Here is a 19,539-nt window from a genome sequence, read left to right as displayed (position 1 = left end):
ATTAAATTTAAATTTAATTTGATTGATGCCATTATACTAGGACATAGATTTGAAGCATTTCCTAGGAATATAGTCTAAAAAATGTTTAGTATTTGGTAATGCATCCTGTGAAATTTAACACATACAAAAAGTTTCATGTTTGTAAAAATCTTAAGACTTTTGGTTTTCTTAAGTAAGCAAGACCTGATAAAGACAAAACACAGATTCCTTGTTTTCTAGGCATAGTACATTAAAGGTAAAGAAAACAAAAATCTTTGAATACGATTGTTTATGAAGAGCAGGCCAATAATCTAAGAAAACTTAGTTTTTTTTTATTTTCAAAATATATTTTATTTCTTTCTCATATGCATATTGCAGAATTTCCAGGGTAAACATTAGCTTCATATACAGAAATAAAGGAGAGTTCTTTAAGAACTGGCATTGACTCAATCACAAGAATGATCAAATTGAGATAATGGAAAATAAACTCCTGTATTATCAAAACTAAAGAGTTTAGTGAGGAGTTTCTTTAGAAAGATCTCTCGCACTGAGTTCTGAGCCCCCCGGGGGACCCAAACTGTGTCATTTACACACAGACACAAGAAAATGCATGGGTGTGGGAGCAGCGGCTGTGCAGTCTCAGAGATGGTTCTGGATGATGAGTATAAACACTCCAGGTACTTGGTGTTCTGTATGAGGACTTTTACGGGTCAGCTTCAACATTTGGTTAAGAATATGTTTTCTTGGGAGATAAACTTGATACACATCTCAGCACTCGCTAAACTGTGGGACTATTAACTGTATTAAATATGCAAGGAAATCACTGTGTATACTTCATTCTCTACATTTCTGCACCATCATCATCGTCTTCATCATCTTTGGCTCTGAAATGCGTTTTCCTGAATTCTTGTTTGTTCATTGAAGGACAAGACGAAGAAGCTGGTGGAAGGTCCTGCAGGAGCTCCACATTCCCGAAGAACCGGCCCACGGGCATGGGCTGGTTGCTGTCCTCAGCCAGAAAGATGCTGTCCTCCGTCTGCAGCGGTGGCCTTGCAGCCTGCTCGGTGTGCAGTGTGGACCCGCCCTGTGCTGAGCAGCTGCTGTGACGCTGCCCCCCAGCCAGAGGTGTGTGCTGGCAGGGCCAGCCAGGCTGTCCTCCGTCTCTGCTGGGCAAGTGTCGCCCACAGCTGTAGGGTGCCCGAGGGGGCGCCCCGCGGCCTCCAGCCGTGCAGGAGCTCCAGCCCCCTTTCCTGGGGGCAGGTGCTCTCTGGCAAACCCCAGAAACTCACTGTTACCAGGGCTCTCGGGTGGTATTCTGGGCACAGCACCACGGTCACTCTGAGGGGCTAGTTTCTGTAATTCTGATTTCACCAGGTAACCTTTGTCCCATTTGAACTTCTTGGATGTTTGTCGACGGCTTTGTGCGATGTCTGACATACTGTCCTGGAAGATGTGGTGGGGCATGGCCCCAGCTGAAAACTTAGTTCTTTTAAAAGAAAGAAAACCAAATTCTAATTTTACAGCAGTGTATTAAAACTCTTCCCATTTTTCTGTTTAATTTACATAAATTCATTTCAGTTTTAGCTTGATTACATGTAAAATTCCTTTCTCAATATTCCTTTTCCACAAATCTTCTGCAACTTTCTATGCCCATCCAGTTTTTATTCCCAGACTCCAGATATGAGTCAGCTATTCACTTGGCTTTTGACCAATATTTGTGATCTTATGGAGCCTGCAGGTTGGGTTTGGGACAAGGGAAATCCTCCAGTAGTCTACATTTTTTAAAACTCCACACATGCCCTTTTCTTCAGTCTCTGTGGCCAATATTTGGGTTATCTCCTGGGGTATTTATGTTTCAAGGACATGATAAAATTTGCAACTTCAGAGGACAGAGAAAGAATTCAAGTTTTTTCCTAGGAGCTTTGGGGCAATAACTATTTGCAATTTTCCTTTGTATTAGGGATCGGAAGGCTTGGATCATTTCAAGCAACACAACATCTCATCACTTTCTCAAAGATTGTTACCTCTTGCCATTCCAATCAGGCTTTTTTTTTGCAAGTGCCTGGATCTTAATCTGAGGCATTTGGGACCCTCCTACCTTTGCAGAACTGTGCACTGAGGCCTCAACTTATGATCCTGCTCCTTCATCTTGTCTGCCAGCACTGAAGCTAGCAGAGTAGTGGACACTCCCACCTGCTTCTCTAATCTCAGTTCTTCCTCTCACTTTCTAACTTGAGCTTCAGCCTCCAGCCAAAGTGCCTACAGGAGAGGCCAGCTGACTGCAGCTCTTATGCACTTCCCTTCTCTGCTACAGTATTCTCTCTGCAGTTCCTCCAACAAATGCATTGGACTGGCTGGAGTTTTCGGGCATCCTCCTACTCACACAGTGATCCACAGGCATCTAACAGATGGGTCACCCCTCCCCACAGAGAGGTTGATGGCCAACTTGTTTTCCTCTCATGGGTGTCTAATTCCCAAGGCCCATTTCTTCAGTGTCTTGGCTGATTCACCAAATTGCTGATTGACAGGTTCCTCATCAGCTTCCCTGGTATAATCTGAAACTGGCCCCTGTAGTTTGGGGGCTGGGGCAGGAAGAGACTGAAGAAAGGCCACTCCAGCTTGGCAGGTGGCAGTTTTTTTTTTTATTTGGCATTTTTAATTTGGCTTTGTTTTATTTAAGTTTAATGTTAATTCCATGCTGTGTTTCAGTAAGAACAATACAGATTCTGTATCTGTGGCTCCAGTCAGATATCCAGTAGTACAAATTAGCTTCAAGTTACACATACCGAACGAAAGAGGTTGAGCGAGCGAAGGAGGGAAGGGGGGGGCCTAAGGGGAAAGGGAAGGAGAAGAAACAAAGAACTGAACACTCATGCAGGCTTTTCCATACCACCTTCAATGCTAACCTGCTTTAGAGGGAGAGTAAAAGTAGGCAAGAATGAGCAGCCATGGATTGTTGAACAGTTACCAGCACCATGCTTTTCAGCAACATTTCCGCAACACTTTTTACAGCAAAACCATTATAACAACTCTTCAAACAATCTTTAACCACTTCAAACTAACATCCAATTAATTTTTAACATTGGTATAAAATTCGATTTAAACAATTAGAAAAAGGAAAAATGATACCACAATGCGTCTATAGTGTGATTAACCTCTCTCTTAGATGCTTGCATCACCTAGAAGTCTAATGGCTTTCAAATGTAATTTCCATTTTTAATGGTGATCTTGCCACATCTGGCAGGAGACAATGCAGTAATGCTGAAAAAGCCTCTACACAGTCCTGAATAGTGTCTTAATACACAGCTGGGACCGGTAAAATACACAGAAATTCACTCTTGCCTTTAAGAACTTTTGAAAACTGTTTTAAAAAAAACCAACAGGGCAGGAACCTAAATTCTGAGACCAAATGTAAAAGTCAGATTTGGTGGTTCTCAGTGACAATGGGGGAATTTCCAATGGGAGTGGGATGGGAAGGAATGGGGTGGTCAGAGATGGTTTCTCTTGTTGGCTTTTATGTCTCACTGATTTTCATCTTCCACATCCTGCAGCGCTTCTTTATTCTGCTCTTCACCATCACCCTGCACGTCTGAAGTCCATAGTGTCAGATTATCATGTAACAACTGCATGATAAGTGTAGAGTCCTTATAGCTTTCTTCACTCAGCGTATCCAGTTCTGCAATTGCATCATCAAAAGCTGCTTTTGCAACCTGCAGGCACGGTTGGGGGAATTAAGAATTTCATAGTAGAATACAGAAAAGTTGAGAGCAAGACCTAAGCGAATTGGATGCGTTGGTGGAAGTTCTGTCATTGCAATATCACTAGCAGCTTTATAAGCCACCAGGCTGTTCTCTGCTGCCTCCTTCCTGTCATTTCCTGTGGCAAATTCAGCCAGATACCTGTGATAGTCCCCTTTCATCTTATAATAGAAAACCTTGGACTCGCCAGTGTTAGCTGCTGGAATGAGGTGTTTGTCCAGTACATCCAGAATGTCACAACAGATTAACTTTAGCTCAGTCTCAACCATTTGCCGATATTCCCGAATCATTTTTAGTTTGTCTTCTCCCTTGTTTTCTTCTTTCTGTTCAACGCTGCTGATTATTCTCCAGGAAGCTCTTCTGGCTCCAATCACATTTTTATATGCAACAGATAGGAGGTTTCTTTCTTCAACTGTCAACTCCACATCCATCCCTGCTACTTTCTTCATTGATTCCACCATTTCGTCGTATCGCTCAGCCTGCTCGGCCAGCTTCGCCTGGTACACCAGATCCTCCCGATCATCCATAGCCGCAGTGGCTCCGGCAGGGTCTGTGCGATGGATGGAAGCGGATAGCGTCTCCGACTCTCTCAGCCTCTCGCTCGGCAGGTGGCAGTTTTAATAAGCAAAGGAAACTTACCTTTGAGGCTTATCTTGGGTGGCAACAAGATGAATGGATCCCTACATCTGCCGGTCAAATCTTAGAAGTTTATAAAGAGTCCCAAAGTGAGTTCAGTCATGTATACTATGTAGGCCTTCTTATCTTAAGGCTATACTGTCTTTGGAGCAGCCTCTGGGGATGAAAAAGGCAAGTAGAACCTACGTTCCAAGGACCAGAGAGGTGAGGAGCCTCCAAGTGCTGAAGTCTAGCTCACTGGTCAACCAATAGTCCATCTTCTGATGACCTTTCCCAATAGTAATGGAATTAAAATGGTTAGGGCTCACGTGAGGGCTAGGATAGGTGCAATAATAAGTCTGGATATGAAGTCATAGTGTTTTTTTAATGAGTTGTGTGACAGCATCAGTGATAGGTTGTCACAGGCCATGAGGGTTGATGATATTTCGTTCTATGGAGTCGTAGATAACCTAAAACTTTCATTCAACTAGTGTAAGAAATGCTATGGCAAGTAGGATAGGGATAATTAATAAAAGAAGGCTAATTATGAACATGCTGTTAGGGGAAGGAAATTAAACTTCTAACCGTAGAGTTTTAAGTTTAATATATCTGTTACATATGATAATTGATATTACAAATCTTTCATAACATTTAATTATCATACATTAAACATATTATCTCATTTTACATCATTAATTGTTGAAAATTATTTCACATGATGGGGATGCCTAGGTGGTTCATCTTTTAAAAAAATGGAGTCTGGGGATCCCTGGGTGGCGCAGCGGTTTGGCGCCTGCCTTTGACCCAGGGCGCGATCCTGGAGAACCGGGATCGAATCCCACGTCAGGCTCCCAGTGCATGGAGCCTGCTTCTCCCTCTGCCTGTGTCTCTGCCCCTCTCTCTCTCTCTCTCTCTCTGTGACTATCATAAATAAATAAAAATTAAAAAAAAAATAAAAAAAAAAAATAAAAAATAAAAAAATGGAGTCTGGGCTTAAATGCTAATGATATCTTAAAAATATTTTCACAGAAACATCTAGACCGGTAATTTGACTGAACACCTAGGTACCGTAGCCTAGCCAAGTTGACACAAAATTAAACACAATGGTTAATTTTGAACTTGGATCTTTCATTGAAGAGATTCCCAACCAAACAAGGGAAAATTCGCCTGATTTCTTCTTTCTGCTTATAGTAAAATGCAACAGATAAGAGATAAATTGAAGATTGAACTGTTGGGCAAGATGGGACCAGCACAAGAAAATTCCCAGCTTATCCAGAGAGTGTACTTACTAACAAAGCCAAAGGTGATGCTAGACAATCATTTACTAAGGAGGTTAAACATGAGGGCACCTGGATGGCTCAGTTAAGCATTTGTCTTTAGCTCAGGTCATGATCCTAGAGTCCCAGATTGAGTCCCATGTCTGGCTCCCTGCTCAGCAGGGAGTCTGCTTTTCCCTCTGCCTCTCCCCCTGTCATGTTCATGCATTGTCTCTCAAATAAGTAAATAAAATCTATTTACAAAAAAGAAAAGAAAAATTTAAGCATGTGACTTATGGATCCAATTGAAATCATCTCAGCCTAAGCCAGAAATAGACATGCTATTATCCAGGAAAGATCTGTAATGGACCATCTTGTCTGAAATCTTGTTCCCTATTAATGCACTAGAGATTGACAAGGCTTTTGAGAATGTTATACTAGCAGAAATGCTTCCAGCCTTAACTGAAAGGGACAGAGACTATATAAAGTGAAGAAAGGATGTCATCCATGGTAGAGCTGTGGACACAAAGGCTTGCACCTAGGACCTCCTCAGGTAGAGCCTCCTCCTTGGGAGGCCAAAACCACAGGGCTGCCACTCCAGCAGGCCAGGGGCAGAGCCAGTCACAGAGGAGTGTCCTCAGTTCTTGAAGTCTAATGGAATGTATCCTCCTGGATTTTGGATTTAAGACCTGTGACCTCTTTGTCCTTCCTATTTCACCCCTTTGGAATAGAAATATCTATATTATGCCTTTCTAACATTTATTTTGGAAGCATATCACTTGTTTTTTGATTTCACAGGGCCACAGATGGGCAGGAATTTTGCTCAAGGATGGATCATAAGCCAAGCCTCACCCATAACTGATTTAGATGATAACTAGATGAAATTTGGGGCCCAGAGTCAATCTTGGATTGGGTTAAAATGTAGGAGGATGTTAAAACTGGATAATTGTATTTTACACATGGGAAAGATGAACATGACTGGGCACAATTGGACTGTTATGAGTTGAACTATGTCCCCCAAAGTGCCTAAAAATGTTACCTTATTTGGAATTGGAGTATTTAAAGATGTAATCAAGTTAAGATCATGTTATTATGGTGGGCTCTAAGCAGATATAACTGGTACCCTTATAAGAAGAGGAAAATACCACATAAAGACCGAGATACACAGGGAGAATATTACCTGGCAAGAGAGGCAAAGGTGAGAAGGAAGCCCCTGTAAGTCAAAGAACACAATGATGAATGGCCACTGCCAGAAGCTACAAAGAAGCAAGGTAAAGAGTCTAGCGATTCTGAGACAGAGCATGATGTAAATGATACAAATGGAGAAACAAAAAGAAGCAAGCTCTGGTACCAATCCCATTCCTTAGAGCTCCACACTGATGACTTCCCCTGATTATAATTATCTTCCAAAGATTCTGCCTCCAGGGATCCCTGGGTGGCGCAGCGGTTTGGCGCCTGCCTTTGGCCCAGGGCGCGATCCTGGAGACCCGGGATCGAATCCCACATCGGGCTCCCGGTGCATGGAGCCTGCTTCTCCCTCTGCCTGTGTCTCTGCCTCTCTCTCTCTCTCTCTCTCTCTGACTATCATAAATAAAAATAAAGATTTTAAAAAAAAAAAGATTCTGCCTCCAAATTTTATCACATTAGGAGGTTTTCAAAATATACACTTGGAGAGACATAAGCATTCACCCTTAAACACCTTCTTCCTTCTTTGAAAAAGGGCTAACCACAATTCTTTTTCATGGATACCAATACCTTTACCATGTTGAAAAAAAACCCTACCTGAATCAGATCATAAATTGGTTTGAAGAGATTTGTACTTGATGCAGACCTCAAATGTACATCGATGTTGAGTTGGTACTCTTGGAAACTGAAGAATAAGTCACAAAGATATTATATATAAGATTAAAACATGACTAACAGAAGTTGGCCGATAGAAACAAAGAGGTAATCTTAAACAGTAAAATGTTGGGGAATAATCAGGGAAAGGTCATTTGAAATATTCCACATAAATTCATCACTATCCTCTGTTTTAGAATAACTTTTCTCTCATACTTCCATCTTAACTGGATGTTATGTTTTCCATGATTTCTTCATTACATATGATCTGAAAGTTAAAAAAAGAAAAAATATGAATCATTCTGTTTTATATAAATTTTTGCCACAGAATTTCAGACTTTCAAGTAGAATCTTCTACACCAGTCCAGAGATTCATTCTCAAAACTTTTCTAAACCCATTCATTGAAAAACCATCATGTGCATTTATTTTTAAAAATTTATTTATTTATTTATTTATTTATTTATTTATTTATTTATTTAGAGGTAGAGACATAGGCAGAGGGAGACCCTGGGATCATGACCTGAGCCGAAGGCAGACTTTCAACCACTGAGCCACCCAGGTGCTCTGAAGCCCAGACTTTAAAGAAAGTGGGTGTACTTCATACAATACATTGAAGCCTTTAAGAAAAAAGATAAAGCCTTCAAGGAAGAAGGAACTCTGCCTCCAGACCGCCTTCAATATCAAGATTGTACCCTATGCCGTTCCTGGATTTCCAGTCTGCCACCTGCCCTGCAGATTTCAGACTTGCCAGCCTCACAATCATGTGAGCTAATTCATTAAAATTACCTCTCTCTGTCTGTCTATCCTCCTGCCTATCTCTGTCACTCTGTGTGTGTGTGTGTGTGTGTGTGTGTGTTTGTGTGTGTGTGTGTGTGATACTTTGGGGTATTGGTTCTATTCCTCATGAGAACCTTGATGAATACAGATTTTGGTAATGAGAGTGATTCTAAAGGAAGAAAATCTTCAGGATGAGTTTTCTGGGTTGCTGTTCTAAGATTTCTGGCATTCTTTCTCAATTCTGATAGTTTTAACAGCACTAATGAATGTATGATAAAGGTGAGATAAACATAAAGTGGAATCCAGCCAAATATATTGATATGGGGCCACTAAGCAGAGATTCTGGATTTAGTGTTGCAGTTTAGGGGCTGGTTGGCTGAAACATTGATCACAGGGTAGCCTACCCTAAATAAAGCCTAAATATGCCAGGACTGCCTCTATACATTTTAAAGGAAGAGATCCAAAGGCTTAGAGAAATTGGAATATTAGAATGGTTTTAGCAATTAAGACCTGCTTACCTGCCTTTGGAAGGTCTGGAGGGCACCATTTTCACCACAACTATGAGAAACAAATTTGTGAGTGAAAGTCCCAGCATCTTTTAAGAGCTCTGTGACTACCCATCTCTGTAGGTTGAAAAATTACGGTGGGAATTACTGACACTTAATTGGGAAACTTAAATGCGATGGCTATAATTGGATCCAGTGTGCAGAGGTCATGTGGCTGGAATTAATGGCCAAAGTAAGTGGAGACAGTTACTGTGATGGACATTTCAATCAAAATGATCTGGCTCACAGAGACATGATCTGTGCAAGATGCTCTGCCACTTGGGCCTTATGACCTATCCCTGGTACTTGAAATATCACTGGTAGATATGGATGCTGTTTGGAGTCTTTTACAGGCTTTTATAGTGAGTCACAGTGCAAACCTTTTGGATTTCAAGGCAAAGTTCTGTCATCTTCTATAAATAAATATTGTCTTTTTTTTTGAGAAACTCTTTTTGGCTTGCCACTGGATCTTCATAGAATCTGAACACTTGACCATGGACCACCAACTTACAATGTGACTTGAACTACTAATCATGAGCTGGTGTGTCTGAACCACCAAGTCATAAAATTGGGCATGCACAGTAGTAGTCCATCACTACTGGCATATATGAACTTGGGCCTGTTCAGGCCCTGAAGGCACAAGTAAATTATATGAAGAACCATAATTCCCACCCCTGTTACATTACCTTTTCTAGCCTGCATCTATGACCGTGTGATGAGTACATTATGACCAGTTGGTAGAAGGAAGGGGAATCTTAGCCTTGTTTTCCATGATATGCAGGCACTGCCTGAAAGTGGAGAGATGTGAAAATACTGCTCTGTTCTGGGACATCCCTGAATGACAGTGGTGAAGAAAAACACTCTGGGGCAGTACTCTGGGCAGTGCATGTGGGTGTTAATTTTGCTTGGAAGGAGAAATGACCAGACATGCAGTTGTATACTGATTCATGGGCTATACCCAATGGTTTCACTGAATGAGCCAGGACTTAGAAGGAACATGATTGGATAATTTGTTGTGAGGTCAAAGGAAGAGGTATGTGAATAGATGTTTCTGAATGAGCTAAAAAGGTGAGGATATTTATGTCCTTTGTGAATGTTCAGGACACATCTGAATCATCATATTTAGATTTAAAAAATCAGGTGGAAAGGGTGATCCGTTTGGTGGATACCAGTCATACTCTTTCCCCAGCCCCTCCTATCATTTCCCACTGGACTTATGTACAAAGGGGCTATGGTGACAGGAATGGAGTTATGCATGGGTCAGAAACACGGACTTCCCAGTCACCAAGACTACCTGGCTACAGACACTGTTGAATACCCATTCTGCTAGCAACAGAGACCGATTTGATTTCTTGGCGTGGCACAGTCTCTGGGGTGATTATCCAGCTATCTGCTGGCAGGGTGATTACATTGGACACTTCCATTTATTCTTATTGGAATAGATCATCTGGGTTGTGAATATGTCTTCACTAGACACAATGCTTCTGCCAAAACAACCATCTGTGAACTTATCACTATCATGGAAATCCACACAGCATTGTTTCTGACTTTCTCTAGTCCAGGGTTAGCAGGTTCAAGAATCAAGGGGTGGAAATGGGAATGACATGACTCATTACTCCTTCTGATCCATTAGCAAAAAAATTTTTTTCCTAAACCTGGGGCCTTATACTTTGTTGGTCTGGAAATTTTTGTTCCAAAGAGAGAAATGCTTCCATCAGGACAACATTTGAATTAATTAAGGATAATATTTGGTTCTCTGTCTAGTATAAAATCTATTCTGTTGTTGATTTCTGACCAACTTTATTACCACAGCCATAGCTGAATTTCCTCCTGAACACTATTTTCAAGAAAAAAATGTAGTTAGAAATGCTTTAATGAGGAGTTTGGCTTCTCTCAGAAACAGAGGTTATGAGTCCTTAATTAATTGTTTGATTATACTAATTAAATTTTATTTGATCTTTTGTTCAATCAAACAAGATTGCTCATCCTGCCAAGATTGAGCAATTTAATCCAATTTGAAATGTATAAATTGTTCAGTGTAATATATTTTTTTTGTTCAGTGTAATATTTTATGTTTGAATGAAACACTGGGTAATTACAATCTACTTAAAAATCCTATCTCTGTAAAAGACAGCCATCTATTTTCTACTTAAGCCACATCTGTTAATACAAAGAAACTAAAAATGTGTTGAAAGCATGCTAACTTTACAAAAATTATGTTTATTCAATGTTTATGTAATAAATCTAATCATTGTTTCTTCATTTATTTTTCCATTAACTTTTCAAAGACTTCATCTAAATGATCTTTGCAGTTTTTCTTGAAACCTAAAATTATTCCATAAAAAGCTTTATTTGAAAAAACATAAAAATAAGAAAATTTTTCCACTTTGGATAATTAACTGTTTAATTTAATTTAATGATATCAAATAATGTATACAAGCTTCTAAAACAATTTGCTTTGAAGAATGTTTTACTTTCATGCATAAAAGTGGAATTCACTCTATTAACATAATAGAGCAAATACCCAGTAGTGTGATTACTGGAGTGTAGGATAGTTCTATTTCCAGTTTTTAAAGAAAGCTCCATCCTCTTTTTCAGAGTGATTATATCAGTTTGTATTCCCACCAATAGTCCAAGAGTGTTTCTTTTTTTTCCCACATCCTCACCAGCCCTTGTTGCTTGTGTTTTTGATTTATCCACTCTGACAGGTGTGTGGTGATATCTCATTGCAGCTTTGATTTGCATTTCCCTGAGGATGAGTTATGATAAATATCTTTTCATGTGTCTGTTGGCCATCTAAACATCTTCTTTGGAGAAATGTTTGTTCATGTTTCTGTCCATTTTTAATTGGATTATTTGTTTTTTGAGTGTTGAGTTTTATAAATTCTTCATATATTTCGGATACTAACCATGTATCAAATATCTCATTTGCTAATATCTTCTTCCATTCAGTAGGTTGCCTTTTAATTTTGTTGATGATTTCCTTTGCTGTGCAGAAGCTTTTTATTTTGATATAGTGCAAATAGTTTATTTTTGCTTTTACATCTTTGCCTCAGGATCCATCTAGAAAAATATTCCTGTAGCTGTCAGAGGATTTACTCCCTGTACTCTATGGTTTTAGGCCTCACATTTAGGTCTTTAATCCATTTTGAGTTTATTTTTATGAATGGTGAAAGAGAATGGTCCAGTTTTATTCTTTTGCATGTAGCTCTCCAGTTTTCCCAACACCACTTGTTGAAAAGACTGGTTTTTTTCCCATTGTGTCTTCCTCCTTTGTTGAAGATTAATTGGCCATATGATTTTGGATTTATTTCTGGGTTTTCTAGTCTATTTGATTGAACTGTCTATTTTTAGGCCGGTACCATAGTGTTTTAATTACTGGCTATTCTCTGAGTGGAGTGATATTTAATGTGAGATTTCTCTTTTGAGTTTCACTGGCGATAGTGATATTGAACACATTGTGTCTAGGTTTGTGAGGTGATTTTTGCAATTTTTAAATTGAGTTGCTTATTTTTACTCTTGGTTTATGAAACTGCTATATATAGAATACATATGAGTCTCTTGTCCAATATATGTATTGCAAATGTCTTCTCTCAATCTATGACTTTTTTTTTTCCTTTTCATGATGATTTTTTGTTTGGATTGGAAATTTAAATTATTCCTGAAAACTAACTTGAATTCTAGTAAATAAATATGGGTCTATCATGAATGACTGAAGGTATAACACAATTCTTTCTTTTAGAGGTTTATATTTAGTTCTATGATCCAAATTTAATTGATTTAGTTGGTATAAGAAAAGGCCAATTTAAAATTTTGTTTACTATACTAAAATCCAGTTGTTAGCCCACCATTTCTAGGGAAAAACTTTCTTTCTCCATTGAATTGTGTTGGTGCATAGAACAAATGATCTGTGTATGGGTGTATTTATGGGCTCCCTTTTTTCCACTGATCAATTTTTCTCTCATCAGTGTAGACACTAATACACTGTGATAAACAATATTTGTATTGTATATCTAGTAATCTGGTATCATAAGATTCAAATTTGTTCTTCTTTTTCAATATTTAATTGTCCATTTCCACATTATTTTTGAATAACATTGTCAATTATTTTTTGGTCGAGTAAGAGAGTTTACTTGGGTCCTGTCCAAAGCACAAATTAACTGGGTGGAATAGACATCTTAATGGTGTAAAGTCTTTTAATCCATAAACATCATTTTTCCTTTTTTGGTCTCTTAAGTTTTTTTCTCAGTAATGTTTTGAAATTTTCAGTATAGAGAGCTTACAGATATTTTCTTGAATTTATGCCTTAATAGTTTAAGTTTTTTAATATTTATAAATGATGGTGCCTTGGGACACCTGGTGGCTCAGTTGGTCAAGCATCTGCCTTTAGCTCGGGTCAGGATCCTGGGGTTCTAGGATCCAGTTGCATCAGGTTCCCCGCTCAGTGGGGAGTCTGCTTCTCCCTCTCTGTCTTCCCCTGCTTGTGCTCTCTCTCTCAAATAAATAAATAAAATCTTAAAAAAAAGATGGTGTCTTAAAAAAAAACCATTTTCCATTTTTTGTTTCTAATATAAAGAAATTTTTTTGTGCATTAGTTCTAATAGCTTTTTTTTCTAATAGCTTTTTTTGTGGAATACTTTAAAAATTTTTAAATTACATAATTATGGTTTTTTTCTTACAATTTTCATGCCTTTTTTCTTTTGCCTTAATGAATTCAACATCATCTGAGCTGATCAATTTTTGGGGAGGAGGCAAGATGGCAGAAGAGTAGAGGTCCTCAATTCATCTGGTCCCACAAACTTATCTAGATAACTTTCAAAACATCCTGAATATCTACAAATTCAACCTGAGATGTAAAGAGAGAACAGTTGGAACACTACAGAGAGAAAATTGATCACTTCTGACAAGGTAGGAAGGCAAAGAAAAAAAAGGTGGGAGAGGGGAGCTATGACAAGCCAGGCAAAAGTGGAGCTGTGACAAGCCGGCCCAAAAGCTGAGCAGTGGAAGCCATGGAAAGTCAGGGCATGAAATCTGAGCCCTGGACAAGTGGGAACTTTAAAAAACCCATGCCTGAGCCTTCCCTGGCTGAGAGGTGCTCAGCAGGGGAATAGGGCAGAGTCACAGGAGGAGCAACTAAGCCTCAATATTCCTGGAGACACAATAATAACAGGGGCGCCCAGGAGAAAGCTCACCACAAACCCTGGTGGGATCTTGGTAAAGGCCTGGAACACCACAACCCTTCAGGGCAATTGGGAGAAGCTGGCCAGTTTCGCAGGGCAGCACTGGAGCTCCCTTTATGCTAGATCCTGGCAATGGATGGAGGAGGCCATCCTCCATTCCATTCAGATGAGGCAGACTCTGGGAGGCAAGGGACTCTTGCCACTGAGTACCCTTCAATTTGTGCAGATCAGTGCACCCATGCCTGCCCCAGGAGCATCTAGGCCAGTGTGGACTGGGAGACTGTGGTTTGGTACTCGTGGGGAGCTCTTGGCTCCGGAGCTGGAGATCTGGCTCCTGCCATTTTAAATTTTTTTTCTTCTTTTCACTTTTCACCTAGGAGAGGTGGGGCCTCTAGGGAACAAAGGTCTCAGAGGATAAACAGCTCACACTGAGCCAGGCCACCTGGCCAAGGGCGGGATATCTCTGCCCAGGCACAGACACCTGAGAATCAGTGCAGCAGGCCCCTCCCTCAGAAGAACTGTAGGAAGAACAAGGGAAGAGCAAGTTTACTGAATAAGTGGCACTGGGAAACTCCAGGACTGAGGGAAAATAGTATATAGAACTAGAGGTTTTTTTTTTCATTATGATTTGTTTATATTTCAAGTTAAAATTTCCAGTATTTTTTCTCTTTTCTTGCCTTAACTACAATATTTTACCAACTCTTTGCTTTTAAGTGTTTTCCTTTTTTTTTTTAAGTTCTTTCTTCTTCTTTTTTTTTAAAGATTTTATTTATTTATTCATGAGAGACACAGAGAGAGAGAGGCAGAGACACAGGCAGAGGGAGAAGCAGGCTCCATGCAGGGAGCCTGATGTGAGACTCAATCCCGGGACCCCAGGATCATGCCCTGGACCAAAGGCATGCGCTAAACCACTGAGCCACCCAGGGATTCCCAGATATTTAATTTTTAAAAGTATATGTGTATATACATATCCCTTACATAAAAATATCTATCTTTAGAGTTCAGAATATGTATTTGTCCTAGCTAGTAGTTTAGTTATATAAAGTAATTGATATTTTATTTGGTGAAAACTGCTATCCCAATTTACTCACACAAAGAAACTTATTAAATCAGACATTTCAAATACATTCAGTTTACTGTATTTTAATTATAAGCTATTACAAGGGGCACCTGGATGGCTCAGTTGGTTGAGCCTCTGGCTCTTGGTTTCAGCTCAGGTTATGATCTCAGGGTCCTGGGATTGAACCCTGTGTGTGGCTCTGGGTTCAAGGAGAAGTCTGCTCCTCTCCATCTGCCCCTCCCTCTACTTGCTCTCTCTCAAATAAATAAATAAATCTTTAACAAAAATAAAGCCGTTAAAAGAAATTATGACCAATTTAATATTTCAACAAAATTAGCATCGAGACAATAAACTTTAATTTACATTTCTGAGTCCACTGGTAAATATTGAATAAATAATTTTCAGAGCATTAATTGTAGCACATTGCTCACTGATTTGTTTTCACTTTTCAAGTAATATATTTTCTAGATTATATCTCTGAATTCAGTCCTTGTATATTAGTAATTATATCTTATGACATAACAAATACAATTGATAGATTTTTAAACTTTAGAGAGCAATTTATGTTGTGTACTAGTTCTAATAGTCTTTTGCTGCATGTGTAAAATCTTTAAGGTTTTTATTTATACAATTACATTTTTCTCCTTCCTTGATGTCTTTATAAATTTTTCATTATGATATCATTTCAAAGGTTAGTTCTTTTAAAATCAAAAACTCTCATTTCCAAAGTATTATAAACTTAATCTCTAATGTGCTTTAAGATACTTCACTGCACTATTTTTGAACAGAATATAAATCACTATGCTTTACTCCTGAATTTACTAAAACTTATTTTAGTAAGTTGCCACACACAGAGTTTTATATGCTCTTTAAGACTATATCTGGGGGGGGTGCGGGCGGGGGATGCCTGGGTGGCTCAGCAGTTGAGCATCTGCCTTTGGCTTAGGGTGTGATCTTGGAGTCCTGGGATCAAGTCCCATGTCGAGTTCCCTGCATGGAGCCTGTTTCTCCTCCCTCTACCTGTGTCTCTGCCACTCTCTCTCTCTCTTTCTTTCTCTCTCTCTCTCTCTCTCCCCTTGTGTGTGTATGTCTCTCATAAATAAATAAATAAAATCTAAAAAAAAAAAAAAGACTATACCTGGGGAATTCCCTTTACTGGGAACAATAACAGCAATACAACAAAGCATCCCATCAAGTTTGAAACTGTCCTCCCTCAGTAATCTCTGGAAGCAGCCTTTGAGATGAATGCCCTGTGACTTTGGGTTGCACCAATGTTTCTCAAAGGAGAAATGAACTCCTTTGTCAGAAGCACACTGTGTTGTATATAGAATACAACTTTGTATGTTTAGCAGTGTAGGTTGAATTGTGTTCCTGCAAAATTCAAATGCTGAAATCCTAACTCCCAGGACCTAACAGTGCGACTGTAAACAAAGATAGGGTCTTTAGAGAAGAAATAAAATTAAAACAAGGTCATTTGGATGGATCCTAGCCCAATAAAACTGGTATCCCTATAAGAGGAGGAAATTAGGCCACAGACACATAAATGGAAGATGATGTGAAGACCCACGTAGAAGAGGCCATCCACAAGCCAGGGAGAGATGCCACTGAAGAAACCATTCATTCCTACTGACTCCTGACCTCTGACTTCTAGCCTCAAGAATTACAAGAAAATATATTTCTGATATTTAAGCCACCAACTTTACAGTTATAGTTTCATATGTGTTCATATGTCCTATGTAATGTATTGCCTAGAGTAGAAGGATGGAAAGGGCTAAGATTTCTGAGGGTAGGTCTGCAGAAGACAGAGGAGGAAGAAACCCAGGAAGTGAATGGAAAACTATTAATAGTCTGACCATCCCATCCAAAGCAAAGTTTTTAGATATGAGAAGCCTACTGGATGGAACCACTTTTATTCTTTTCTCAGTGTTTACATTTTTCTGTGTGATTTTAACCTTGGAAATACTTCTGAAGAACTTAAACATCACAAACGCCTTGAATACCTTTGTACTCTTAGTTATAGATTGTCCCAGTTCTTGAATCACAAATACAAGTGGAACAATTAATTTAAGTAGAATAATAAATTAATCAATGTGATTACTAAAATAAAATTATTCATATGTGACACTATTTTTTTTCCTTAAGGGAGAACTTGTGATTTTCCAGAAATAAAACATGGACGCATATATGATGAAGACAAATATAAACAAAACTTCCCAGTTGCTAAGGGAAAACATTTTTACTACTTCTGTGATCACAGCTTTGCATCTCCTTCACAATCACTTTGGACTCAAATTATCAGCACCTGGTCCTTTTTTGATGAATTATTCAGTGCGTTCATTGGGGAAGATGGGGATGAAGGGGATATGGGGTAAATGTGTGTGGGGGGTGGATCACATCTAAATCATCATAGAACTGGGGGCTGGAGGAGCCAGCAAAGGCAAGATAGTCATTCCTCTTTTTTTTTAATATTTTATTTATTTATACATGAGATACAGAGAGAGAGAGAGAGAGGCAGAGACACAGGCAGAGGGAGAAGCAGGCTCCATGCAGGGAGCCCGACGTGGGACTCGATCCCAGGACTCCAGGATCACGCCCTGGACTGAAGGTGGCGCTAAACCGCTGAGACACCTGGGCTGCCCATCATTCCTCTTTTGTAAGAAACTGTGGAAATTAAATCAGAAAAAACAAACAAACAAACAAGTATAAACTTTTGTGGAATATCTAGATCTTTTCATTTTAAATACTAATGGTCAATAATATTAACTGCTACTATTTAATTTAAACACATTCATTTGGTAATTGTATGAATGTAGATTTTCTTAAGAGAGTTTATTTGTGGGGCACCTGGGTGGCTCAGTTGGTTAACCCTCAGCCTTCAGCTTAGGTCATGATCTTGGGGTCCTGGGATCAAGCCCCCACATTGTACTCTAGCTCAAGGGGAGCCTGTTTCTCCCTCTCCCTCTGCCTACTGCTCCCCCTGCTTGTGCTCTCTCTCTCTCTGTCAAATAAAAACATAAAAAAAGTCTTTTAAAAGAGAGAGTTTATTTGTATGTATAATATCTGATTCAAAATGTGCTGTTTCTTTGAATATTCAAGAAGGGTTTTTAAGCTAATTTCCTCAATTTTGTGTTTTTTATTGATCCTATCTTTGTTTTAAAAAATTATATCTGTCTTACCCTCTCAGTGAGTACAGAGAAAAAGTAGAGAAGTGAAGAAGACAGTGTCATGAAAGGTAAAAGTAAAAAAGACAAAGGAGATAAAAGTCATCTCATCCTTCAAAAAGCAATTTAGACAATCAAATGAGAAATAAAAACTAACTTTACTGATATCTAGAGGAATTTCATAAATTAAAAGTTTTATATACACACATGGTGATTAATGGTGTTTACATATTTTTTCTTTTTAACTTGTGTGAACTAATTTTTAAGAAATGAATTTTTGTGCTTGATTTCTCTTTTGAAGCTTGCAAAATATAAGACTCTTTCATTGCAAGATTTAATTAGTTTTGGGTTTTTAGGGCAGTGCTTTTTCCCTTGGGTGGAGAATGGTCATTCGGCATCTTCAGGACAGATACACCAGGAAGGTGATACTATACAAATTGTCTGTCATACGGGCTACAGCCTGCTACATAATCAGAGCGCTATCACATGTGCAGAGTGGCTGGTTCACCCCTCCTAAATGCAATCAGATGGGTAAGTAAAATACTGTTGTTGGGATCCTGTATTCTTTTTTATTTTATAAAGACATAGCAGCATGAAAGATATGCAGTGTTGCTGTTGTGATTATCCCCCTTTTAGGTTTAGGGCTCTGATTGTGTCTGAGTAGATATGGAAGTCTCTGGATAATCACTAGAAAATAATTTTGTTTGCTTACAGGAATTAAATGTAGGAAGTATTAGAAAAACACTAGTCAAGAACACAATGAACATCTTTGAAAGATACTTGCATGTTTTAGTAACACAAATTTAATGTTTATAATGAAATCATATGAAATTAGTTGACACAACATGAGGATAAATTAAATTTTACATAGTGTAATAGTTAAAATACCACATTTGCAAGATATTATTGCTAGGAAACATAGCTACATGACATTTATCTTTTTTGGCAAATGCTAAATTTCTATCATTTAAAGACTAGAACAAACACATTGCTAATTTCCACATTGTTAGAACTTTGTACTTCTAAAATTTAGGTTTCCAGGGTATAATTTAGAACTTGGAAAACTCCTTCATAAAAAACCATGTTGAAAATAGGAATATATTGGAACTGAAGTTGAGTTGGAGTTTCTCATACTTTTAATGGAAACAAAGCAGTTGCTGGATATGAATAAGGGTCTTGGGAATAATAAGATTCCTAAAGCACAGTCACAGCCTCTAAGTGTCTATTCTAGCTCTCTGTATTTTCCCACTCATTATTAATTCATCTAATCAATATTTATTGTGAACTTCTATATGTGAGGCAGTACCACAGCTGTTGGAGATCAATGGTCTACAAGAGTCAGTATCTCTTTATTCATAGACTATAGTG

At 38.7% G+C, this 19,539-nt stretch overlaps 2 protein-coding genes and 1 pseudogene across 2 annotated transcripts in view; 1 reads left to right on the top strand and 2 right to left on the bottom strand.

The window, feature by feature from the left end:
- Positions 1 to 740: 740 nt before the first annotated feature.
- On the bottom strand, positions 741 to 2,127 carry LOC112647831 (UPF0688 protein C1orf174-like; annotated as a pseudogene).
- Positions 2,128 to 3,353: 1,226 nt separating this feature from the next.
- LOC112648525 (14-3-3 protein epsilon-like) lies at positions 3,354 to 4,337 on the bottom strand. Its single transcript, XM_035718805.2, is given in 2 exon segments — positions 3,354 to 3,694; positions 3,697 to 4,337. Coding segments are annotated over 2 exon segments (762 nt in total). The 5' UTR covers positions 4,265 to 4,337; the 3' UTR covers positions 3,354 to 3,500.
- A 3,806-nt stretch (positions 4,338 to 8,143) lies between these two features.
- The window catches only part of LOC112647829 (complement factor H-related protein 2-like), a 30,081-nt gene continuing 18,685 nt past the window's right edge, over positions 8,144 to 19,539 (top strand). Inside the window, 1 exon segment of the mRNA XM_025429023.2 lies at positions 8,144 to 8,211. Coding sequence (XP_025284808.1) covers positions 8,144 to 8,211 — 68 coding nt within the window.

The sequence above is a fragment of the Canis lupus genome, chromosome 7 (assembly GCF_003254725.2).
Source record: "Canis lupus dingo isolate Sandy chromosome 7, ASM325472v2, whole genome shotgun sequence".
Taxonomy (NCBI): domain Eukaryota; kingdom Metazoa; phylum Chordata; class Mammalia; order Carnivora; family Canidae; genus Canis; species Canis lupus.
This window is presented reverse-complemented; position numbering and strand designations above follow the sequence as displayed.